Source organism: Convolutriloba macropyga, chromosome 1 (genome assembly GCF_964194025.1).
Source record: "Convolutriloba macropyga chromosome 1, txConMacr16.3, whole genome shotgun sequence".
In the NCBI taxonomy this organism is placed as follows: domain Eukaryota; kingdom Metazoa; phylum Xenacoelomorpha; order Acoela; family Convolutidae; genus Convolutriloba; species Convolutriloba macropyga.
In genome coordinates, this window is record NC_134468.1 from 42,561,525 (window position 1) to 42,589,164 (window position 27,640).

A 27,640-nucleotide genomic window follows, 5' to 3' on the forward strand; every position below is an offset into this window, starting at 1 on the left:
AATACTACCTTTTTCTCAAAGTTTAGGCTTTTTCAGAGGTTTTGCTTTTCTGCTGTCATTTTTTATTCACATTTCTGGTGTTCTGAAATGAAACGATGTTACATATTGACGTGGACAAATCTAGGAACATAAGGAAGTTCCGTGAAATATTTTTAGATGAAGGGCCAAATATAGTTTTGTATTCAAGCGTCTTGCAATCTTCACGCAGAAAGAAATCCTCTGAAATCGTTTCTTAAAGAATCGACTTAATTTTCCAGTAGTGTCTAAATGATAGCATTGCTCTCTGTCATCGCAAAATATATTGACTGCTCAAAATGCACTTTAAACATACGCAGGGTTTGATAAATTTCCTAGTCCCCCCTTCCAGCAACAATCTTTCATATGGCTCAAATTTATATTGCCACAAATGTCCAATATCATATCATCTTTTTACCATTATTTTTTGAGCATATGCTCGTCGCAAGAAAAAAACAAAGTGTTCGGTTGAATTAAAATAAAAAAATTTCAATTTTTGCTCATTTTTTTCAATGTTTTTGCGGGATATTTAATAATTTTTATAGATCTTCTATTCGATTAGAGCCGTTCTTGAAGCCTGATTTCTTGAGAATAACTATAAGAGAATGAAATCTCTTTTTTCTTGACTTTCTATTAATTTCCAGTACCTCGGCAATTTCTATGCGCCAAAAGGCGAGAAAAAAAGAAAAAAAATTATGTTAACTAAAAGGTAAAGACAAACTGAAAATTGGTTTTGATTCATTTGTTTTTGGCGCATTTGAGATCTATTTTTATTAACATGGCCTTTCTATTCACCTGTTCATTTCAATAATATTTTACGGTATCTTATTTATTTATTGTTTGTGCTTGTTTAAGCAAATTGCGTGAACAAATTGATGGCTATTTAATGAGTGTAGAGTATGGGAAACAAACACGAAAGCATAATCAATTAGTCTCTTTGAGCCATATAGTAGAGACATGCCATGTTTTGTGATTGACAATTATAGAAAGCATGATAAAGCTTGTCCGTTTGTTTCTCTCTGAATTGTCTCGTCTTTTCACGAAGTCTGTTGTAATAAACGGCTGAAACGTTTGATGTGTTGTACGATGCCATTAAGAGATTGGTAATCTTCGATGCTATTAGAAAGAGCGTAATTGTTTTGCTCTCACTTGTTGTTTTTCTAAGCAATTTATTAAACATGTTTGCAATCATTTTGATAACAGACTGATTATAATTGAGCGGTTCATGAAATCGGGCGCCTTCAAATTTTATGGAAAACGACAGGTAAGATTATCCTTTAAATCCAACATTTTTCTCGCGACAGGGGCGTTTCTTATATAGCTTTTGAATTTCTCATATTTGCTTCCAACCTCAAAATTAGTTCAATGTTTGCGTCACGTCAGCTTCCAAATTAAGATTGGATTAAAAACATTTAGCACATCATAGAATGGTTTCTGAAAAACTTTCATAACCGTTTTTCATTCCTCTATATCCTATTTATTAATTATCTTTTATATAGAATCCATTGCGCTAATTACAATGTAAAAGAAATATCGTGAAACCTATTATTGAAATATTTATAGCATAGAACGTAGGATGTATTGCAAATAATAAAAAGAATTATGGATTTTTGGTTGATCAGAATTCACAAAAGGGTTAATATATAAAAAAATCTTTGCATGCATTTTAAAACAAGGAGGCTCGTTAATGTGCGTTTGCACATGATGTTCCGACCCGCGCTCATCTACATTTTTGACTTACCTGTCTTTTGACTTATATTTTTGGCAAAGAGATAATCAAAAATAGATGTTTGATTTTAAAAAAAACAGTTACACAACCAAACTAATAATTGAATTTAATAATGTCACGCCTCATTACAACGAGATCTCCCATTATTAAGACTACGAGAAAAAAAACAACAACAACAAAAAAGGAAAAACAAAAATTTCACGGCAAAATCTCAATTTCTTAATTTAAAAGCACCTAGTAACAACGTCAAATTAAAATCAGACAAAAGCCTAATTCACAAATATACTCTTTTCTAACTACGCAGCAGATGGGATTTTTCCTTAATGTGACTACGTAACAAGTAGTCAAAAAGAAGAAATAATGAGGCAAAATTCAAAAATCAATCAACATTTATGAAAACAATTAATTTCAATAGTCTTAAAAATCATTAACTTTTAACGAAATAATTCTTAAGAAATTTACAGAACAGTCATAATGAAACGAATAAGACATGTCGTCAGTTAGACTAAGCCGTAGGAACGGACTAAAGACGCAAAAAAATTCCAAAAAAATACAAAAAAAAGAACAAATTACAAACATTGTGAAAACAGAAAATGGTGAAGCCATTGAAATCATTAGCAGTTATCTGAATATTATGTATTTTTATTTCGTTTTCTATATATACTCATTCAACTAAAATATACTGATTGAGCAAAAAGTGTTCAATTGGGCCATAATTTGAAAATCATTGCGATGTGTTATTACGCTATTGTGCTAAAGGAAGAGAAAAAGAAACACAAATACACCACTCACATAATTTTTATGAAAACGCATATTGTCAAGCAAACAAAACATCCGCTACGTCATAATATCAGTAAAAACGTTACTTTTTTAAAAAAATGGAATTGTATGGGACCTCCCAATTGTGAGAATAAGTTACAGGTTGTCGTAAAGAACAACAAAAACTGAAAAATTATTAAAAACCTTAAAGATTTACAATATCATAAACTTTAAAACTATTCCCTATAAACTGACTGCTTCGGGTAACATCAATCCTTCAATATGAGGCTGTTCCGCTTTTTTCGGCCGCCTAAAGAGTAAAAAACTGTCAAACAGAGCAACTTAAAACAAATTTAGCGAGGAAAATGTTTTTAATCCAAATTAAGATTGGATTAAAAACATTTAGCACATCATAGAATGGTTTCTGAAAAACTTTCATAACCGTTTTTCATTCCTCTATATCCTATTTATTAATTATCTTTTATATAGAATCCATTGCGCTAATTACAATGTAAAAGAAATATCGTGAAACCTATTATTGAAATATTTATAGCATAGAACGTAGGATGTATTGCAAATAATAAAAAGAATTATGGATTTTTGGTTGATCAGAATTCACAAAAGGGTTAATATATAAAAAAATCTTTGCATGCATTTTAAAACAAGGAGGCTCGTTAATGTGCGTTTGCACATGATGTTCCGACCCGCGCTCATCTACATTTTTGACTTACCTGTCTTTTGACTTATATTTTTGGCAAAGAGATAATCAAAAATAGATGTTTGATTTTAAAAAAAACAGTTACACAACCAAACTAATAATTGAATTTAATAATGTCACGCCTCATTACAACGAGATCTCCCATTATTAAGACTACGAGAAAAAAAACAACAACAACAAAAAAGGAAAAACAAAAATTTCACGGCAAAATCTCAATTTCTTAATTTAAAAGCACCTAGTAACAACGTCAAATTAAAATCAGACAAAAGCCTAATTCACAAATATACTCTTTTCTAACTACGCAGCAGATGGGATTTTTCCTTAATGTGACTACGTAACAAGTAGTCAAAAAGAAGAAATAATGAGGCAAAATTCAAAAATCAATCAACATTTATGAAAACAATTAATTTCAATAGTCTTAAAAATCATTAACTTTTAACGAAATAATTCTTAAGAAATTTACGGAACAGTCATAATGAAACGAATAAGACATGTCGTCAGTTAGACTAAGCCGTAGGAACGGACTAAAGACGCAAAAAAATTCCAAAAAAACACAAAAAAAAGAACAAATTACAAACATTGTGAAAACAGAAAATGGTGAAGCCATTGAAATCATTAGCAGTTATCTGAATATTATGTATTTTTATTTCGTTTTCTATATATACTCATTCAACTAAAATATACTGATTGAGCAAAAAGTGTTCAATTGGGCCATAATTTGAAAATCATTGCGATGTGTTATTACGCTATTGTGCTAAAGGAAGAGAAAAAGAAACACAAATACACCACTCACATAATTTTTATGAAAACGCATATTGTCAAGCAAACAAAACATCCGCTACGTCATAATATTAGTAAAAACGTTACTTTTTAAAAAAATGGAATTGTATGGGACCTCCCAATTGTGAGAATAAGTTACAGGTTGTCGTAAAGAACAACAAAAACTGAAAAATTATTAAAAACCTTAAAGATTTACAATATCATAAACTTTAAAACTATTCCCTCTAAACTGACTGCTTCGGGTAACATCAATCCTTCAATATGAGGCTGTTCCGCATTTTTCGGCCGCCTAAAGAGTAAAAAACTGTCAAACAGAGCAACTTAAAACAAATTTAGCGAGGAAAGTGTCGAAGCCAATAGAAAATGAACATTTCAGTGAACACTATTCAACTTTCAATTAAGTTCTTTTAACAGAAATGGAATTTTTCTTTTTATCAAATTGACTCCAATATATCAATAAACTTGAACAAATAAATTAAAAACACGAAATTTTTCGAGAAAACCCGTAGTATCAATGTCATTAAATCCAATATCTTTCAACGGAAGCTGATAAATAGGCTCAGTTGTGCCTCGATGAGACGAAAAAGATGTTTATCATTCATAGGAGATGGATAAGACATTACAAAAAGTCATTGACTATGAAAACAACAACAAATACACATGAAAAATCCAAAAATTAAGTAGAAAAGTGCGAGAAGTAAGTGTCGAAGCCGTTTAAACCTTTAGTTTTTCTCTGAAAACCTTACGTATGATCCATTGAACGTCTTTGTCAAGCCAATGCAACTATCAATATTAGCATAACGTGTTAAGATTCCAAAAAACCTTTTTTGAGTTACGAAAAAAAATTTCTTAACTAAAAAAAATTATGAAAAGTCGTTCATCGAAGTCATAACACCAATAGTTAGAAGATAAAACCGATAGCTAAATTATTTTGGTTGAACTAGAGGTTAAGGATGTCCTGTTCTTGCTGAGACTGACTTATAGATCACAAAAATATTCTTAAGGTTGTTTAATTTTCCAAAAACATTTTCGAAAAATTATTTTAAAAGTCTTGACAGCCATTAAATTCAATAGCGTTCAACGGAAGTCATTAAAGACGCTCAGTTATGTCTCGGTTGAAGGGTAAGGATACTTGTCATGCATAGGTAATCAATAAGACGTCACAATGGGTCGTATGGCTATGGAAACAACAACAAATACAGGCAAAAACCAAAAATTCAATAGAAAAGTGCGAGAAGAAAGTGTGGAAGCCGTTTAAACCATAAGCTTTTCTCTGAAAACCTTATATATGATCAGTTGAACGTATTTTCGAAGCCATTGCAACAATCAATTTTAGGATAAAGTGCAAAGATTCCAAAAGGAATCAAAATTACGAAAAAACTATCCAAAAAAAATTATGAAACCTCGTACATCGAAGTCATAACACCACTAGTTAGAAGATAAAACCACTATTTAATTTATTTTGGTTGAAATAGAGATGAGGGGGTCCTCTCATTACTGAGACTGACTTAAAGATCACAAACATAAATTTAAGATTGTTTAATTTTCCAAAAAAATCTTCGAAAAATTATTTTTAAAACCTTAACAGCCATTAAATTCAATAGCTTTCAACGGAAGTCATTAAAGAAGCTAAGTTATACCTCGATTGAAAGAAAAAGATAACTGTCATGCATATATAATCAATAAAACATCACAATAAGTCTTATGATTATGGAAACAACAACAATTACAGGCGAAAACCAAAAATTCTATAGAAAAGTGCAAGAAGAATGTGTCGAAGCTAATCAAACAGTAAGTTTTTCACTGAAAACTTTATCCATGATCGATTGAAGTTTTTTTAAGCTGTTGGAGAATATCAGTACCAGAATAATCTGATAAGATTACAAGAAGAACCAATATTACGAAAATATCATTTTTTTTTTATTTTTTCAATCTTGTGGCATTGAAGTCATATAACAAATAGTTAAAAGATAAAATTGCTAACCAGATTAACTTTAGTTGCAGTAGAACGGAAGGACTCTTGTCATTTCTGACACTGATTTCACAAAAACAAGTTTATGATCGTTTAATGTTGAAAAATTTTTCTCGGAAAATCATTTTTTAAAGACATAACAGCCATTAGCTGTCCCCTCAAGGCTCTAGACAGGTTCACTTAATGCTCATTGGGAAACATATTGCACGTCTAGTCAACGAGATTTTGCCACAAGATTCCGGAAATTTAGTAAAACCTCAAAAAGAAGTTCAAAATTTCATTTAAAATTACGAAAACTCAGTGTCGAATGCAAAAAAAACACGAGCGATTCCTTGATACTAATTCTCAGCTCATTGGGTTTCATTTGACTGTAAATCAAGTTCAGCATTAACAGAGCCTTGATTTGAAAAATGACTAGTTTCTAGGTGACGTAAGATCACAAAAAAATGAGAAGTTTTCTGAAAAAAACCTCTCAAATAGAAGTCGATTTTTTATAGTAAACTTCACTATGAGATCAGAACCTAGTCTTTTTTATCGCCTTTCATATATTAGGCACTAAATTTTAAATCATTTTGTGGCGGAAAATGTAATTTGATTTAATATTTATAAAATTTCGTAATTTGAAGAAAAATTGCACTAAAGTGAACAAAATCATGCCAAATAACCCGAGTTCACACAAATCTTCAGTCCTCGATAACTCCTCGAAAGAAAAGGAAATTCAAAAAATCTTTTTAGTTTCAAACTCTACGACATTTTAAATGATTCCACTCACATTTCTTTAAGATGAATATATCGATCGGCCAAAATTGTCTGAACAAAAAATGTATATAGTTCCTCCCACCCCCCCCCCCCCACATGGGGTCGGAACAATAAAACAATTTAAGATTTTTGCTCATTTTTATGAGATGTTTTTGCGGGACGTTTAATAATTATCTTCTGTTCGATTAGAGCCGTTCTTGAAGCCTGATTTCTTGAGAATAACGATAAGCGAATGAAGTTTTTTCTTGACTTTGTATTAATTTCAAGTACCTCGGCAATTTCTATGCGTGAAAAGGCGAAAAGTGAAAAAAAATTTATGTTAACTAAAAGGTAAAGACAAACTGAAAATTGGTATTGCTTCATTTGTTTTTGGCGCATTTCAGATCTATTTTTATTAACATGGCCTTTCTATTCACCTCTTACTTTCATAATCTTTTACGGTATCTTATTTATTTATTGTTTGTGCTTGTTTAACCAAATTGCGTGAACAAATTGATGGCTATTTAATGAGTGTAGAGTATGGGAAACAAACACGAAAGCATTATCAATTAGTCTCTTAGAGCCATATAGTAGAGACATGCCATGTTTTGTGATTGACAAATATTGTTTGACAGATATTATCATGATCTACATACACAATGATTAATCATAGTTTCTTAGCGTGATCGTGCCAGACATTTCAAGTTTTTTTTCTGGAAAATCATCATTCTGCATCTAGCCCGCTTTTCAAACTTAAAATGCATCCAGAACAGGCTTCTGAAAAGTTTTTGTTGCATTATAATGTATTATATTCTAAAATTTTAGAGCCATAAAGCAGAACTAGTAGTTTAACCTTTTGATTTCGATATCTGTTAAACTTGATTTTGAAAATAATTCCTTCTTGTTTCTTTTCATTTTTTATTTAACCGAAACCGATATTAGATAACAACCGAAACCTTTCAAATGTTTTTTATTCATTTATAATAGAGACCTGTCACTATTCATATTGAGCCACTCGTCTGCGCAAAAAACGACAAGTACAGACAAAGCTCAATTCAAAATAAATTTATTAAAAAATGGTGTCAAAATACCTGAAGCAATGGACAATGCACTGAAAACATTTGACTAAGTCATAATAACACAACAAAGAACTGCAACAAGCAAAGCAAAACGTCTATATTTTCTCCAAGTCATTTCGTTTCATAGTTATGAATAATTTTAGCTATCAACTGGAATCACTAAATGGGTTCCTTTGTTCATCCACAGGAGTCGAAGCCGTTAAAATTACAATCTGCGCGTTGAAAAAACTGTCATTTTCAATTGTGATTTCTTTCTAAACGCCAGAATGAGTTTTCTGACGTGGAAGTAATGTTGTCACTAGAATGACAACACAGTAGACAAAGTGAAAAACTCAAAGAAAGGAAATTGTCCAAAAATCGAAAATGTTTATGTGAATACTCGTATAAATTTTTATTTGCATCGAAGCCGAAAATCCAATGTTTAAAACGTGAAACCACAAAAAAAAATTAATTTCCAATCCATTTGAAAGATAGTATGACTTGTCGTTGCTGACATCAAATTTTCAAGTATAACAAAAAAGTGAAAAACGAATAGTGAGAACGTCCAATAATCCATTTTTTGTTTTGAATAAAATTATTTTAAAAATTCAGACGATCCAATCCATAAGCTCTCTACTAAAAACTTGATAGTTTATTGGAAAAGCCTCAGGAAGAAAAATGGTCCTGTCAATAGTAAGCCTTGAATTAAATCCTTCTATTCTGTGTTTAAAGTTGAAAAAAACAAAAATAGCAATTTTTTTTTAAATGACAGTGACTTATTACAATCCGAGTGTTTCTTTGTGCGGCGTAAAACAGCAATTAGACCTGGAATAGCCCTGCTATTGCTGTTTGTCCACTAGGAAGACTTAATTGTTCTAAATGTTATGGATATAGATAAATTGACAAAAAAGTCAATTTAATAAAAAAAAAGATGCGTTTTGGTTTAATATCAATTTGAAGTTGCCAAACATTTAAAGAATTTTAATTCAAGAATACTCAAAGGAAACGCAAGTAAAAAAGCTCTCCTCTCTTCGCAATTAATGATGGTTGTGTGGGCTGTTTTTTTGGTGTGTCAATCCGGCAAATTTAAACAAATTGAACGAAAGAATGAACTATAATAAAATTTTAGCCTAAAAATAGTTGAGCAACAATCTTCTATCCTTACAAGTAAAACCAACACCACTATCGTTGACATGTTCATCATATATTCACATTTTTCGAAAAATACGGAAAATGTGAAGAAACCCAATGAAAATCATACAAATGCTTCATGAAAAAAACAAATTTCAAAAAAATATTTTTAAATATATATATATATATATATATATATATATATATATAATATATATTAATATATATGAATTCTGCGATGGACGGGATTTCCAGTGAAAGCAGTATAAATATTCTACGACGAATATATCTATCGGCCCAAAATTGATTGAACAAAGAAATGAGTATATAGTTCCTCCCCACTAAAGTGGATCCTAAGAAAAAAATTTGTCGTTCCGACATACGTTAGGAGTTGAGACTATCGAAAAGAATTGACCAGTGAACAGGCTTTCGGAAAACTCCAAAAATGTAGTGGCCTGAAATACCCCCATTTTCTATTCCGTTAAGTTTGACCTAAAAATTCTACGGTGGTTTTTTTGTCCCTGTAATTTTTAAATAAGTTGTTAATTTTTCAAAGTTTTTGTAACAAAATCTTGTTGCAATTTTCTTTTTTTAAAAAAAATGTAGTTTTAGGGTCTTATTGGTCAGTTGTCATTTCATTTCAAATAACTGGATATATCTTGGCAATCTCCTGTTCTCTTTACAGCTAACTATTATTTAACTTGTCGGTGTTTTGATATCTGTAGACAATTTAATCGCTTTTTATTAGTTTGAAACCTCAAAAGCAAATTTCAAACTGGGAACAATTATTATTTTTTTGCTCAAAGGAAAATGCAAGCGCTGGCTCACAAAGTTTGAAAGAACAGTAAACAAAATCTTTACACCACCAACATATATGACTGAAGTATTTTTCATTGTCTATAACATATTTTTTCCATAAATGCAATCAGAAATAGATTAAAATTTTGGCAGAGTTTTAAATGGAATTTTGTTGGGAAATGCGCACCATATTATGATCGCAAATCTATTGTTTCCATAGCAAATTTTGGGGACCATAACGGCATTGGGTATATTGGCATTTGGTATATAGGCAATGGGTATAATGGCATTGGGTATATTGTCATAAAACCGACAAACGTGTCTTTTCTGTGTGGTTATTTTTTGTTGAGAACTCAACTTTGCTCGAATGATAACTTTTCAGTGAGAATAGTCAAAAAAATGTTGGCCGTATGATGCAGAAATTTATAAAACTAAATTCAGGATGAGGTCGAGTAACATGAACATCAGACAATCCTTACTGTCGACAATTAAAATTTATTTAGTTCGAGAAGAATCCTTTTTATTCGTCCGCAATTATTTAGCATGATCGTTCATATTTGACTGCTCAAACGTGATTTGAGAGTATTTGAGATACTTGACTGATTCAGAAAGATTCGAACACTTGTTACGATAATGAGTTTTGTGTATCTGAGATTCAATTTTATTTTTCTGTGATATAGGGCCAAATCAATTGAAAACTGAGAAAAAAACCAATACTTGATATGAACATATAATAGCAACAATGAAATTTTGTGGATGCTTTTGGAGATATATTTTATACATCCTGGTTGAAAAAATAAACGTCTACAAGATTTTTAGACCAAAATTGTCAGTTCATTGTGCGCGTGCGCACAATAAAAAGCCTGGTTTTTAAAATCCTTTTTACAGTAATTATGTTCAATCAAGGTTCTACTTCTTCTGACACCGACTTATTTAACCCACTATAATCTAACTCTGTACATTGTCACCCCTCAGTCATTTAACGCCGCAATTTATTCACCCCAAAATTGATTTTACCCCAAACTTTTTTATTCTTTTTCAGCGTCCGCAAGAACAATAAGCAAAGCGGAAGTTCGAGGGACTTAAATAACACATTGATATCCAGATTCATATTTTTGCTAGCAGTTATGCTGCGCAAGTTTCATACCTAATTGTTACAAAACTGTGCTCCCAATTAGGGGTTCAATCATACGGTTAAGACGCGAGATCAAATTCGCTAATAAATCACGCTATGAGGCTTCGATTCAACTCCGCGCGGACGCAAAAAGGGCACCAAAACAAAATTATAATGCTAGGTTTCAAATTTAAATTAACACAAAACACAAACACGATAATATTTAAAATACACAACTAAGACAAACTGGCGATATCCCTGTGAAAATTAATATCAGTTTCATGCCTATAAGTTCCCTATCCATCAAGTTCTGCACCTTTCCTTACAAGCCATCAAACTTTTCTTTTGTGGGTTTTTTGTCCGGATGATGCATTCAAAATGTTTAACTTGTGCACCGCAGCGTCTTTTTGCAAATTAACCAAAACTTTCTAAATTCCGAGATGGCTCCCCTTAAAAAGGCTTGTATCCCAACAGGCCAGCCCTCAACAGGCCACAGGTAGCTTTGACAGAAACTCATATTGTATCGAGAGAACCGTGGTTAGTGGTAAAGTTGCGGCAGCTATGGCTGCTGAGGGCGTTAAGTTTTCAATCAGGGCTCTGACCTCTTTTGTAATTTTTCGTGTTGCCGGTGTTCGAATGAAGCGTTATGATTGTGCTCACCGTTTACAAGAATAAGTTGGCCATCTTGTGTAAATGCTGAAATGCTGCACTTGTATTTTTGATATTTCAAGCAATTCCAGGCAGCGGTAAACATGTTTATTCTTTAACATAAAATTCATGATCTTTTAAAATCAAAATCAAAATATCTTGATATTTGGAAGAAATAGAAAACTCAAAGTCGGTGGTTATCATGCTGAATTCAAAATGAAAGGAAACCAGAAATGTTCTAGTTTTCCATCCACTTTTCGATTGCTTTTAATTGCCCCATTAGGGACTAGATGAGATAACTAATTCGCTAATTGTTTTATTTTTGCTTTTAACTGTTGTGTCGTTAGCTTTATAGCTTTATTTCTCTGACAATTATGATCCATGAAATTACAGATTAAAATTGGGCTGAAATGATTCAGACATAAAAAATTATATTCACGCCGCAATCATTTCACCCCGATCTTAATCTCTATTAATTAGACTGAAAGAATTGATTGAGACCTAATTATCTTCAATCATAGGCAGCCCAAAATCGGGGTGAAACAATATAGGGTTTAAATAATTGAGGGGTTAAATGGTCTAGGGGTTAAAAAATCGGGGTTAAAATATAGGGGGTTAAAAGAATAGGGATGAAAAAAACAGGACACCGTTCAATCACAAATCGGCTGCTATTTTAGGTTGCTCACTTATGCGAAAACATTAGCGTGTTTTTTAAATAGTTTTTCACAGGTAGTTGAAAAACATCTGACGACTTTTTTGTGCGGTGCGTCAAAGACAGCCAAACAGTTCTCAATATGGTAATTTAATACTTCTCTGCAACGATTTTTCATAGTTTATTGTATCCGGTAACATTTTCTCATCCAGTACACCAAATGAAATTTGCATTATTAACCAACGGCGGCCAGGTTTCCTGCCCTCTTTGAAGCCATTGGGAGCGTCTGCTTTTCCAATCAATATTTGATGCGTCTCCAATTTTGGCAGTTTGTCCCCTGTGCATAACTTATTCGGATCACTTCGACACTTTACTTCAAAATGAAATTCAAGGTTTTAATTGCAAAACAGTTATCAAAAAGTTTTCAAAATGACCAAAAACGAGTGGGAACAGAAATGCCGGTGAGTTAAAGTTCTGGGAGAAATGGGTGTGCTAAAAAATTAGGTATCTTTTCAACAGTCGTCTCCCCTATTGCCAAAGGGGAGACAATTCTCGAACATATTTTAAGTGAGCAACTTATTTACCAATCAAAACTTATCTGAACCGTACGTTCATGTGGAATTCTTGAGTATAAGTACTATAACGTTCTCGCCCTCTGTCTTGAATAAATTTGGATCAAAATCTCAAGTTTTGCTCAGAAATTTGTTCAATATTTCTATATTTATATTCTCGTGAAAACAGCTGGCTCACCACTTCCAAATATGGTAGATTACAAATGCGGTTTTTGATTAGTCCTTCATTGGGCTTGACAGTGTGTTTCCTTGTTTTCTCTCACTCCTTCTTGTTTAGAATTTGTTTATGCAAATTCCCTTCAATCCTATTTGCCTGTTGGTCGCCGAGGGGCTTAATTTATCCTCATGGCAAAACTTTTGGGACTAATTTATCGCAAAACAGCTTCTTTCCCAATGAGATTATTACATGTAAACAAAGTTAGGTTTTCGAATAAACAAGACTCGTAACTTGTCCGCGTCAGGATAGAAACACGGCTTGACATTTAAGGGGTTAAAAGGGTTAACAGGGGTTAATCTGTTCACACTTGTAAACAGTGATAACTAGATTAAGACCCAAGGAATTAATAATATACAAACATTCCTAACTCATTCCAGTTTTGATCAGTTTTTGTTGGAACTTCTAATCGGGAAGCCCTTTTAAACTGAAATCAGAATTAACGAAAAATTAGAACATTAGATATTGAAATCAGAATTAATTAAAAATTATACGATTTATAATATCAGAAAGGTGTATTCGAATTTATGACGTCTCTATAGTCTAAATTGTGTAATCTTGAGATTGATTGTTTCTTTTGTTTGTGTTTACGAGGTCTTCACAAATATCATCAAACTTTACAGGTGAGAATTTGTTCATTTTCTTTCAAATTGGCTGTGATTTTTATCAAGCGTTCATGGTTTTACATGCATAATTTAAAGTTGGAAATTTTTCGACATTTGACTACTATCAATTGTGCTTTTTTGGGAATTTAAAATGTCTAACTAGTCGATTTAAAAAGATAAATGTGTTATGTTTGTATCGATTTGTCAGTGATAAATAGTTGTTCTAAGTACCAAGTTACTGATTTTTGGCAGAAAAATTGGCTCCAAAAATGTTCCATTGCTTATTAAGTTTGATAGATTAGGGATATAGGTTATTAAACAGTGTAAAAGTGTATACTGAAAGTGTAATATAACTGTACGCAGCTGTTTTTGTCCATATATTGTAAGGAAAAACTTTCTAATTGCTTGAATTGTCGAATTCTTGTTCTACAATTATGGACTGTTTATTTTGAACGCTCAATTCAAGTCGAAATCTAGACGGCATTTAAGGTACAATTCGTAATAATTAATGAAATTTATGACGCAATTTACTCACAGGCAGCTGTGCAAAATGTCATACAATGTTTGATCAGACTTTGCATTAATTTGTTCACGTGTTTTGAGTCTGCTTTACCTACTGCGTAATCAAACCGGCTGGCCTTTCAATATAAAGTATGGAATTGTAACTTTAAAAGCATACAAACGGCAGGGAGTCAACCTAATTTCAGAATTTATCATTGACTCCGATAAAAATAACTCAATGTGAAAAATTAAGTCCGACATTTCGATACATTTCAGACTTGTTTTCCGAATTCTTTTTGATGCAATTTGACAATAGTGACTGTTTACGTAACGCGCCATTCTAATAACCCTAATAACCAGGATTATAACGAATTTGCGTCGTATTCTAACTGGTGTAATCCTTTTTATTGGGATTAATTCAACGGAACATTCCGTACAATTTGAGGAACGCTATATTTGACCTTCGACAAATCCCTCGTCTTCAGTCTTTTTCAACCGCCTTCAACTCTTTTCAAACCTGCCAGGTAAATATCCAATTTTTTTGCCCTTGACTGTTTGGGACCACAATTTTTTCGCCCTTGAGCATTTTGGGCAACATCTTGTCTCTGATCCTAGGCTTCATAAGATGATAATGAAAGTTGACACAGAATCAAGACCTTAAAAGCCCAAATTTTTACACACTTGACCGGTTTTATTACATAGTAAGGTCGTTTGTAGTCTTTGTAGCACTAAACGCAGTTATTTGGATGTGATTTTTACCCTTTTAGGGGAATGATTCGCACAAGGGCAAAAGCGCATTTATCGCCTTTCCTTCGCTCCCTGAGGACACACACAAGTAGGAAAACACATGTGGTTTTAATAACCAAATTTGAGATAACGCCAGGGGGCTAGTTATATTTAGATAAGTACACCATAGTTTCAAAATTCTCTACCACACTGCGTGACAAATATTTCAACCAAAACTGGAAAATACATCCAGCGTAAGTTATTAACACCTGGAGCCAATTTATTGTTCTAATGTTGGCATTTAGACAATACATTGTACATGAATAAACCAAGTTTCCCTTTCTTTGCTTTTTTAGTCAGCGCGCAGCAATTTCGCTGAAAAATTTATCAATTTAATGTCAGTCGCATTCGTTTATGTTCCCCCTGTAAGCTTTTTCCGTCCGCGTTTTTCCCAAAATGGCTTTCCCAACTTATTAGCTCGTGGTAGACGTACGTCGTTTATGGGGGTAGCATTGTTTCCCTGTCTTCCGTGTACCTTGTCTGACTCAATCTTTGATGTGTATTGTTGATGTTGTTGTTTATTAGCTCGATTCTGTCTTTAGTCGTCTGTCAATTTATACAACTTAGACAGGCCACAGAGTCTCTCTTTTTCATTCAAATTCCGTTCCAATTTTTGCCAATCGTAGCAGAAAATTATATGTAAATTTAAGAAAATTTATGCAGCATTAGCCTGGTGTTTCCACAATTTATTACTGGTTAAAATCTCATAACAGCTGGTGTCAGAATTATTTATAATGGCCTTGGAGACTTTTTAGCTTTTGATGAAGTGCGCTACTTCAATATAAAGCTAAGCTTCTTCAGCAAATGTAATATAACATACAATTTTTGCACTCGTAATCTTTATTTCAATGTTACAATGTCGCCAGTTTTACTGTCATTGGAGTATTTGGATTAGATTGAGGTTAGTGAAGTTTTCAAACTTGGAGGGAACTTAACCCGTGATAGATGATGATCTTTTCACCTCTGCTGTGGAGACAGTTGCTCTATGTTTTCATATACATCATACTCATTTAATCATACAAGCCATCCCCCCCCCCCCCCCAACCTGGTTTTCGTTTTTAAACTCACAATTTTGTCAGACACTTTGATTAGTGATTAGTTCTAAGCTTGCAACAGCCTTACGTTAAGCCATATTAAGGTTTCGTGATACGGCGTTTTCTAAGGCGCCGGATGAGTCTTTTTAAGTTTCAAAAGTTTTTTCTTAGGCGAGCAATCTGGTAATCCAAATTTGTGTTGAATTTTTAAATACAGCTTATTTTACACAAAAACTGCTATTTTAGAGAACAGTTTATGTTTTTAGAAATTCTCAATACAGATTTGTGGTTCAAAAATTAATTAATATGTCACTTAATTTATTGTGAAGGTCCTTTTACCAACATTCAACAGGCAAATTGCGCCTTTTTTCGAAATTCATTCAAAGAAATGAGGTTAAGTATCCATATTGCAGTTTTGTCTGATTTCTTGTGATCAGCGATCTTTTATTCCACGCAATTGAAAGTTTTGCAATTATTTGTTAAAGTGGGTCACAGAATTTGATATTTTTTATTGTTCAAATTAACGGGTGCATTCTGAATGTTAACGATCCTCATTTTGTTTTGAAGATACCTTTATGGGTTATTTACAGCCATTTCCCTATTCTCAAAATCTTTAAAGAAAATAGCTACTTCGAAGAATTTGTTGATTCTAACCCATATTTTGCAATAAAAAATCTTCAAGAAACGGGGTTTCTATATCGCCTGTTTTTCCAATTTCATATTACAATTCTACTGGTTAAAAGGTCAGCTTATTTTTTATGCCAATATGGTTTCTTATCATTATGGTTCAAAGTGTTGTTTTGCGAAAAGCAAAATTTTGCAGACTACTTTGCACATTATTTTGACATTTTTTGAAGGTGGTTTTATCAATTGCTAATTGACATTTCGCTCCATTCTGACATGCATTTCAAAAGAAGGGGGTCAAGCATCTCATCTGTCTCATGTTTTTATTGCTGCATAGGTGCTTTGATCTCCCAGTAATTTGACAAAACATTTCACTTGCTCAATAAAAATACTCGAATTAAGGAACACGCCAATCGCTAGAACCGGGTGATTAATTTTGGACGAAATAAACGTCTTGTGTTCTGAGGTAAATGAAAATTAAAACCATTTTTTAGGATGGCACATTTTTCCATCCAATTCATGCACAGACATATTATAAAAGCACTCAACCAAGGATCCGGTTGTTTTTCCTTACCAAGGAAAGAAACTATTGTTAACGCTTCCTTAATCAGCAAAACAAGACCTCTCAGTTTTCAGTTTTGCCGCTGCCTTTGTTTCTGACCTCGATTTTGGTTGCTTTGAAGCATTTTTCAATGCTTTTCTCGAAAATTGTTGTCCAGAATTAAAACAATTTCCTGGTTATATAACAGAGTTCTTCATTCAAATTTTCTCTACTAAGAGTTCTGAATCATTTTCGATTTCAAAGCGTGGGAATGAATATTTGAAGGGGTAAAATTTTAAACTGCTCTCAAATTTCTTCCATTTTAGTACCCCGTGAGAGGTATATTGAATTTAGCAGTACTCGGTCAATTAAGAAAATCAATTACAGAAAGGGGTTTACAGTGAACAAATTCGATTATTTTTTCCCAATATTTCCCCTTTATCTCCCTCACTATACTCAAAGTACATTTAAATTTTTATCTTTTTATTCACACTCACTTCATACCTACACACACATACCTTGTATGACGCAGTAGTTCTGATCACGCGTTTCTGTTGTTTCATCAGCTTAATTTGAATTGCTTAACAGCTTTTTTGAAAGGCAGGATTATCTGAGAGTAACACCTTTGTTCAATACACAAATTTAATCACACCTCAGGTGCTATGATTTGGCACTTTTTCTTTCGCTAAACGTAACTGCGTTTAGTTTTGATCCACTGTGTGTAAATTGTTTATTCACGCTCGTTCTGTTTATTCTCCACCATCTCGAAGTGAAAGCAAACAATCTCAGGTGTGAGAATCTTTTTAACTCATTTAAAATTCCATAATTTCCAAGTTCATTATTTCGCTTTTTCGTCTCGTGTTAAGCTTTGCTAGTTAAGCGTGAAGAACTCCCAAACAACCTCTAATAAACAAACGCCATTTGCATAAAATTGTATTTTTTCTAAACTAAACCAACTTTTCTGCCCATTAAATCTAAAGAAAAATGAGCTCTCCTAAAATCCAAAGAGTGTTGTCCACCACAGCCGTTGTGGCTTCCCAAAATAGAGTAAGTATCCTCTAAACTTTCTAAATTTTCATTAAAAAAATTAGGCCCAGTTTTCCGCTTCCTAACTAGCAATAATCTAGTCTCACTGGGCAACCAATACTTTTTATTAATAAAAACCATATATGGCATTAAGCAACGTTATATTAATTTTGAAGAAAGTTTTATGAAAAATTTTTGTTCTCATATAATTTTTTTATTGTATCTTTGTTGGCACGATAAGAACCAGGTTTGTTGGAAATACTCTTATAACTTATAAACAACTTTTAATATTCACTGATACCTTTTTTCCAGAGATATTTTGTATTTTACATTTTGCGTTAGGGATATTTATGGAAAATAAATTTATCTGTTTTTGCTTCAGCGACACTCGGTTGTCGGTTTCAAAAACGTGACCCACCGGCAGACCTCATTCTGCTACACCGTGAACCCGATTCCCGAAACTAAACAACCTAAAAGTTTCGCCGACTCTCTCAAGTGTTGCACCATCGCCATGTTTCCCGCGGCTTCCGAACCACCCACCAAATACAATCGAGTGTCTAGTATCTCAGGTCGCAGATCTTCTCTTCACCCGCACGATCTGGCAGGTACTGCTGCTGGTAAAAGTGACAGTCCAGAACATCTGGTGTCTTTCGGGCAGGTTGATTTCTGTCAGACGACACCTGTCAAGGTCAAGTCTGCCAGAAGAACGAGCCTCGGAAACTTCATACAGAAAATCAAACAGAATGTAAGTTCACAGATTTTGACATCTCCAACATTCATATTTACTTTATCTAAAACGTTAACTTAACCTAAAATTAGAGTTATTAATAGAATATACAGCGCTTTTTTATGTTCAGATCACAGAAAATACGTAAACAGCTTTAAAATACTCAAACTTATTTGATTTATCATTTTCGGATAATAAAGTTAAAAACTTTGATAATAAAGTTAACAAACTTTTGTTTGTTAAAGCTACGCTTTGCAGAAATCAATTTATAATCGAAAGCTTAAAAACTAATTAACTAAATTGTGTGCTCTGTTACTGCAGGACATTCTCAACTCGCATAGTTCATCAAGACAGAAACTGGATGTCTCTTCAACTACGAGCACACCCTCACACTCAAACCCCCACCTGTCATCGAAAGACTACAACCACCACCACCAACACAATAACCCCGAGTCAACAGTCACAAAGTTAATCAGTAGCAAAAGCGGCACCAAAAAACACCCCCTCAAAACCCAGAGAAGCAATTCCATGACTACAAGGAGCCGGTCTATATTCGGGACTGGTAGCAAACACAGTGCCAAGAACAGCTGCGAGAGACTGAATGAGAATGTGGATGAGGGGGCAGAGTTGTTTACAATTAACAACATTCCAACTGAGCTGTTGGTCTCTGAGATGAGGAAAGGATTCATCAATGTCCTCAAGTCACAAAGTAAGTTATTCATACTCCCAGTAAAAGGAACACGATCAAGGAATACAAAAATCATTTTCTTCAGTGGTCAGCACAATTGTTCATCATATATTAGTGACCTCATTATGTACAATTTTTCAAAGGTAAAGGTCAATCATCTTATATCAGACTCGTTCTAAAATCTTATTGGGGGGGGAGGGTGTTAACTAAGGGATTGGATTGTTTTCTAGGACTACGAGAATATTTTTAATGGAAAGATGAAACCTTTAATTAATGGGTTTTGTTTCTCTTAATTAGTCATCAATGAGTAATCAAGGTGTTGTATTGTTACAGGTGCGCTTCCCCTGTTCCACCAATTCCTGATGAAAGAGTTTTCTGAAGAGAACCTGGAGTTCTGGATGGACGTGGAGCAGTACAGACAGATAGACAACGATCAGGCCAGACAGCAGAAGGCACTCCAGATATACAACACATTTGTATCCGAGTGTGCACACAAACAGGTCAACATGGACGCAAGACTTCACTCCGACATCAAGTGCAAACTCGCCAGAGACTGTTCTAGGTTAGCAATTGCTTCCTTCCTTCCTAATGATGTTTTAAATAGTTATTGCATGACAAAAAAACTAGGTATACGGAATAAATCTCCGGCGGCATTCCCCGCGTGCGTTTTGCCAAAAATACAATGCCAAATAAACAATGCCAAAAATACGCAATACTTTTTAATATACAATTTGTTCCCTTTGATCTTTTCCTTAAATTAACGGATTACAAATTGGCAGTTGGTATTGCAAGCACGAGAATTCATTATGTACCAGTTCGGAAGGTGTTCTGCTTTTTCTCCCCAATTTATTTAACCCCCTATCATTTCACCCCGATTTATTCCCCTCTATCATTTCACCCCGATTTTAATATTTTATATAATTAGGACTATTAAATTAGTGAAACAATCGTTTGGCCATGTGTGATATATCGAGAAGTAGCGAGTCACCATGCCTCGCTCAAGCTAAGTCAAATATGAGTAAAAATTCAGTTTGGTTAGATTTGTACAATTTTTATGCAGATGAATTCCTCCCCCAGCCCCCCAACCCGCCGCGTAACGAATATTTTGAAGGAGGAAGTTAATGAGTTATTATAAGTAAACTTAGTGAATCACACAATTCTCCTTAATTGGGATATTAGTTCCACCAATAGCTGGCTGACCAATGCATCCGTGTATTACTCCTTGATGTTCGACTGTATAGTTTGACCTCCAAAAGTGCCCGACGGATACCTTTGCTTAAATGAATTTGTAGTCGCTTCTGAGAGAGCTTACTTATTCTTTGCTGCCATAAGCAACAAATTTAAGTAAAAGTCTGTCAAATTCTGAATAGATTTTTGATATCGATTTTAAAAACGTTTATAAGGGAACTGAGCATTAGAAATTCCCCCTTGATTCAATTAGGATTAACAAGTAGAGGGTAAGAATCTAGACGCCTAGATTTTTCCAAGTACAGCGTATGAATCTCCAAGTTTCATGTACATTTCTATTTGTTCGAAAAAGAAATCAAATGTCAATTTTTCAAAATTTTTTTGGAAAAATGATTTTAGAAAAAAATCAACTTCAGTATTATCTTGCACGGGTACGTGTCTTGTTCATCCATTAATATAGCTGAGCGAGCAAAACCATGCCCATTAGTGTCAATGAAGTCAAGTGACCATTATCAGTGCAATCCATTAATGTGATTTTGAATTACAGCGGGTAGATTTGATGCAAAAAGTATATACGCTTGTACATATAAGTCTTGTTTTTAAACATACGGTGCTTATTAATAGTTTCCGCTTCGTTTCATCCCATTAGCCGCTCACCGCGAAACGCAGTTGGCAAATATTCTTTTTAATTTAACACGCAAATTACATTTTTGAAAATTCATGATTGATACTATACTAAAATGCTATCCATTAATTTGGTCCATCAAATGAAGTGTCCATGAAGTGTCACTACTTTCATTAATGTGGTTATAAAATGGTTTCACTCTGCCGGCCGGAGTAGTTTAAAGTAATTAAATAGCTGGATCCTATTTAATTAAAGTAATTAAATAGCTGGATCCAAATTTTTAAATAGCTGGATCTAAATAGCTTAAGAAATGTCATCATAAGCAAAAAAAATTGTGTCATCGGGAAGAATTATTGTTGATTATTTTAGTTCACTATTCAATGATGCTCAAGCCGCAACATTCAAACTCATGGAACGTGACAGCTACAAACGATTTCTGGAAAACTTGAACGAGCAAGCTTCAGGAAAGAGGGCCCGATAGCCAACCAACCCCTTCTTCCTTTTTCAATCCTCAACGCAGTTCCACGACTCAGTCATACAGAATTCCTAATCGCAATTGTTCCGCTGTCATAACCGACAGTTTCAATATCCAAAACAGTATTCAGCTTTATGATATTCTTAATTGTTAATTTGTCTATATGTGTTGCAGAGATCTTTTAGCTAGTCTATATTTAAAGTTTATATTTTGATAATAAAATTATTCTTCATCTAGTTTTCCCTAGGGTAGTTTTTGAAGCAATTCACCTCAACTAATCCACAGTGATCTTATTTTTGTACTCTTTGTCATTGACTTTTTTGCTTGTGAAAAGCACGGGACTGGATAAGAAGTGACAGGAAATTTCAATTATGCTGCCTGTTTTGGCCATGACATTATACCTTTATTAAAACAGTAATCTGACCCTATTTTTAATTCCATTGGATAACACCGTACCCTCTAATGAGGAGGTGTGAATTTCCGTTAGTTTTAAACTTGTATTTTGATAGTGTTCAAAGAACGAAAAATGAACCAAAAAACACTACGCTTACAGGAACTTAGGATCACAGACAGCCATGTTGCTCTCTTTTACGTACCATAAAAAGTTCTCTCATGCCATGAGATTAAAAGCTGAATTATTATTCAAACAAATGATCTCCTTCGGTCGCCTTAAGCAGCGCCCACTCGCAGTTGAAAGCATAATATGTGGATTCATTTCAGTTTTTATTATTATGAAATTCCATCTAACTCAGAAAATTAATTAAGTTTGTGGGTTTACAAACCAAAATAAAGGAAGTTTTAAACTTAGCTTCCACACGGCTGTCTCACAGGATAACTTTGGTCCGAAACAGCGAACTCTGCTACAAAAAGTCATTCTTTGAATTGTGGACAAATAGATATCAATAATGTCAGCTTCAGCAAATTTCAGGAATCCCGGGTTGACAAAAAGTTTTAATCATAGAACTTTCATAATGTGGAACATCGTCTTCATAAAATTAAAAAGTCGTAAGAAATTGGTAGGACTACGACTTTGTCTAAAATGAAAGTTTTATGACTATAACTTTTCCATAATGAGAGACTACAACTTTTTCATAAATGGAAGTTCTGTGATTACAACTTTTTCATAAATGGAAGTTCTATGATTACTACTTCCGCATAACAAAAAACAGGAGATATTTAAAGAGTCTTGGTTTTTTCGTGAGTCCTCGGGAACTTCTTAAACTGCAAGGGAAAACAGTTTTGACTGTTTTTCTAGCAGAATAAGAAAAATGGAGGCTCTTCGTTCCAAGACATGATACATCTAAAACCTAAAATCCTGGATAGGCCAGGAACATTATAGCACATCACACAAGCAAAGAAACAAAGCACAATTAAAATACAGCACATGGGAGAAGGCCCTGTTAGGGTACAAATGATGGATATCTAACAAAAAATCAATTCTAAAAAAACCATTTTAACCCACCATAATCTACCGATAGCACCAAACAAAAAAAAACTCGGCGCCTTACAATCGCTACGGATAGGAGGCACTACCAAAAAAGTATAAGTAACATTGAACAACTCCATGACCCATTAGGTCCTATTAGATTTAATAAATACGATTATCTTTTTGAGAAACGTTGGCGAAATTGCAAAACCTGAAGTTATGAAAAATTTCCTAATTCATGGCAAACGTCATATAAAAGAACGCTTGTATTACAACTTTGAGCAGTCTGGATTTAGTATTCAAGAAATGACAGTATTTTTTTACCTAAAAACCATCAAAAAACCCCGCTTCCGACATACACCTGTTTTATGTAACAACTTCTCAAGCATCGACTCAAAAAATAATTCTCGGTTCAATTTAGCATCTTTATGGATAGGAGGCACTACCGAAAAAACTGGGTAATATTGAACAACTCCTTGACCTATAAGGTCCTATTATATTTTTAAATACGATTGACTTTTTGAGAAACATTTGACGAAATCGCAAAACTCGACGCTAGATATCACTTATGTAAAATTTTCTTAACTCATGGCAAACGTCAGCCTAGATAACGCTTGTTTTACAAGTGTGAGCAGTCTAGACTCAGTATTCAAGAAATGAGTGTAAGTTTCACATGAAAAAAACCGTCAAAAATTTGCGTTTCTGACACACACCTGTTTCATGTAACAACTTTTGAAGCATCAACCCAATAGAAAAATCTCGGGATTTTGACCATCCTAATAGATATTTGACACTACCAAATTAGTATGGGTAACAATGAACAACTCCTTGACCCATTAGGTCCTAATGTAAATTTCAAATACGATTGACTTTTTGGGAAACAATTGACGAACTCGAAAAATATCAACATATCAAAATACATACATAAAGAAAATCCAATTGTTTCTTTTATTATTTCGTCTCAACTGAAAACTTGCACTGTTAACTTCAGCACTAATATGCCAAACCAAATAGTCAATAATTATTGCGTATAATAAAGCTATGTTTGGACTGTAGGGTCTGTAAATGTAAATAAAAACTGTTCAGAAATGTTTGAAAATTGTGGCTTGTTTGACTTAGCAGCTTTTTTCTCCGATTAAATTGAATATTAGTAATGGAACAGAATACATAGAACAGAAGAACCGCTGCTCGGTCATAAATGTTTTTTGACAGCGTAACAGTTTGAATATTTTGTCAGAATAAAAGCAGTCGCCAGTCGTCAAATTAGGTGTACGTTCGACTGTTCCACGTGAACTGTCAATCAAAAATTCACTTCTTTTTAATATCCGCTCACTAACAACCACAATCTCATCCCCTCCTCTTCAACACCCTCCTACCCCTGACCGAGAAGGTCCCTTTATTATTTTCGAATGCGAAACTTTTGACGAAACCGCAACACTCGACGTTATATATCACTTAAGTAAAATTTTCCTAATTCATGGCAAACCTCAGCCTAACAAACGCTTGTTTTACAAGTTTGAGCAGCCTAGACTTAGTATTCGTGAAATGAGAGTAAATTTCACAAAAAAAAACACCAAAAATTTGCAATTCCGACACACACCTGTTTCATGTAACAGCTTTTGAAGCATTTACCCAAATGAAAAATCTCGGGATTTTTACCATCCTAATAAATATTTGATACTACCAAAATAGCATGGTTAACATTGCACAAGCCCTTGAATCATTATGTCCTAATATAGTTTTCAAATACGATTGAGTTTTTGAGAAACAAATGACGAAACCGCAAAGTACCAACATATCAAAATATCAACAAAAAGCAATTCCAATTGTTTATTTAAAATTATTTTGTCTCCAATCAAAACTCGCACTGTTAAAAGCAGCAGTAATATGCCAAACCAAATAGTCAGTAATTATTGCGTATAATAAAGCTAAGTATTGGATGTAGGGTCCGTAACTGTAAACAAAAATTGTTAGTAAATGTTTGAAAATTGTGGCTTATTTGCCTCAGCTTCCTTTTTTTCCAATTAAGTTGAATGTTAGCAAAGGAATTGAATACATAATGAAAAACCGCTGCTCGTTCATAGATGTTTTATGACAGCGTGACTGCTTGATTTTTTTGTCAGAATAAAAGCAGTCGCCACTCGTCAAAATTGGTGTACGTTCGACTATTCCCCGTGATCTGTCAATTAAAAATTCATTTCTTTTTAATATCCTCTCACTAGCAACCACAATCTCATCCCCTCCTCTTCAACACCCTTCTACCCCTGTCCGAGAAGGTCCCTTTATTATTTTCGAATGCGAAACATTTGACGAAACCGCAACACTCGACGTTATATATCACTTAAGTAAAATTTTCCTAATTCATGGCAAACCTGAGTGTATGAGTGTACTATGAGTGTAATTTTTACATAAAAAACAATCAAAAAAATCCCGTTTCTGACATACACCTGTTTTACGTGACATCTTTAAGCCCCGACTCAAAAGAAAATTCTCGGCTTTTTTTACCATCCATATGAATAGGAGGCACTAATAAAAAAAATATGGGTAACGTTGAACTCCTTGACCCATTAGATTATATCATAATTTTTAAAAATATCAGTCTTTTTGAGAAAGATTTGGCGAAACGGCAAAACTTGACGTTATATACCATTCACGGAAAATTCTCGTGATACATAGAAAACTTCAGCCTCACGAGCGCTTGTATTATGACTTTCAGCAGTCTAGACTTAATATTAAATAAATGAGAATAAGTTTTACAAAAAAAATTGAAAAATTTGCGATTCCGACATACACTTGTTTTATGTAACGATTTTTTAATCATCAACTCAAAAGTAAATTCTCGGGTTGTTTTACCATTCTAATGGAAAGGAGGCACAACCAAAACAAAATGGGTAACATTGAACAACTCCTTGACCTATTAGGTCCTATTATTTTTTTGAAATACGGTTGACTTTTTGAGAAGCATTTGACGAAATCGCAAAACTCAACCTTATAAGTCCTTCATAGAGAATTTTCTTGATTCCTGGCAAATGTCAGCCTAGCGAGCGCTTGATTATTTTTGGGCAGTCTAGACTTAATATTAAAGAAATGAAAGTAATTTTAACATAAAAAACATCAAAATAAAATCTGGTTTCCGACATATACCTGTTTTATGTAACAACTTTTTCAGCATCCCCTCAAAACAAAATTCTCGGCTTTTTACCATCTCTGTGGATAGGGGCACTGCCAAAAACAGTACGGGAAACATTGAGCAACTCTTTGACCCATTAGGTCCTATCATATTTTTTAAATACGATTAACTTTTTGAGAAACATTTGACGAAATCGCAAAACTCGACGCCAGATATCACTTATGTAAAATTTTCTTAACTCATGGCAAACGCCAGGCTAGCTAGCGCTTGTTTTACAAGTTTGAGCAGTCTAGACATAGTATTAATGAAATGAGAGTAAATTCCACATAAAAATCCATCAAAAATTTGCGTTTCCGACACACACCTATTTCATGTAACAGCTTTTGAAGCATTTACCCAAAAGAAAAATATCGGGATTTTGACCATCCTAATATATATTTGATACTACCAAAATAGTAAGGGTAACATTGCACAACCCCTTGAACCATTATGTTCTAGTATAGTTTTCAAATACGACTGAGTTTTTGAGAAACAATTGACGAAACCGCAAAATACCAACATATCAAAATATCAACAAAAAACAATTCCAATTGTTTTTTTAAATTTTTTTTTGTCTCCAATCAAAACTCGCACTGTTAAATGCAGCAAAATGGCAAACCAAATAGTCAGTAATTATTGCGTACAATAAAGCTATGTATTGGATGTAGGGTACGTAACTGTAAACAAAAATTGTTAAAAAATGTTGGAAAATTGTGGCTTGCTTGCCTTGGCACCCTTTTTTTCCCTTTTTTAAGTTGAATGTTAGTAATGGAATTGAATACACAGAAGAACCGCTGCTCGGTCATAAATGTTTTTTGACAGCGTAACAGTTTGAATATTTTGTCAGAATAAAAGCAGTCGCCAGTCGTCAAATTAGGTGTACGTTCGACTGTTCCACGTGAACTGTCAATTAAAACTTCACTTCTTTTTAATATCCGCTCACTAGCAACCACAATCTCATCCCCTCCTCTTCAACACCCTCCTTCCTTTTAACAGAGAAGGTCCCTTTTTTTTAATGCGATTGACTTTTTGAGAAACATTTGACGAAATCGCAAAACTCGACGGTATATATCACATATGGAAAATTTGTTGATTCATGTCAATTTTCAGTCTAACAAAGGCCTGTTTTACAACTTTGAGCAGTCTAGACTTAGTATTCAATAAATGAGAGTAATTTTTACTTTAAAAACCACAAAAAAGCCCGTTTCCGACATACACCTGTTTTATGTGACAATTTTTTAAGCACCGACTCAAAAGAAAACTCTCGGCTTTTTTACCATCCATATGAATAGGAGGCACTACTAAAAAAGTATGGGTTACGTTGAAC

At 33.6% G+C, this 27,640-nt stretch overlaps 2 protein-coding genes across 9 annotated transcripts in view; one reads left to right on the top strand and one right to left on the bottom strand.

Moving 5' to 3' along the window:
- Positions 1 to 27,640, bottom strand: part of LOC142339268 (NADH-ubiquinone oxidoreductase 75 kDa subunit, mitochondrial-like) — a 494,345-nt gene that overhangs the window by 229,975 nt on the left and 236,730 nt on the right. The window lies entirely within an intron of this gene.
- Positions 1,047 to 21,950, top strand: LOC142339176 (uncharacterized). 8 transcript variants are annotated; one of them, XM_075388993.1, is made up of 5 exons: positions 1,047 to 1,279; positions 18,398 to 18,760; positions 19,064 to 19,451; positions 19,764 to 19,992; positions 21,613 to 21,950. In XM_075388993.1, exons 1-5 carry the CDS (start codon positions 1,241 to 1,243, stop codon positions 21,722 to 21,724), a joined length of 1,131 nt encoding a protein of 376 aa, XP_075245108.1. In that variant the 5' UTR covers positions 1,047 to 1,240; the 3' UTR covers positions 21,725 to 21,950. The 8 variants fall into 8 exon arrangements, with proteins under 8 accessions (XP_075245108.1, XP_075245147.1, XP_075245117.1 ...); XM_075389032.1 differs by lacking the exon at positions 1,047 to 1,279 and adding an exon at positions 13,433 to 13,521; XM_075389002.1 differs by lacking the exon at positions 1,047 to 1,279 and adding an exon at positions 14,080 to 14,528.

Excerpts from the sequence above, each read along its gene's own strand:
- LOC142339176 (XM_075388977.1), top strand. The coding sequence starts at position 17,974 with ATGAGCTCTCCTAAAATCCAAAGAGTGTTGTCCACCACAGCCGTTGTG. Across the intron at positions 18,037-18,397 it reads TTGTGGCTTCCCAAAATAGA|CGACACTCGGTTGTCGGTTT; the intron begins GTAAGTATCCTC and ends TTTTTGCTTCAG. Across the intron at positions 19,993-21,612 it reads CTCGCCAGAGACTGTTCTAG|TTCACTATTCAATGATGCTC; the intron begins GTTAGCAATTGC and ends TGATTATTTTAG.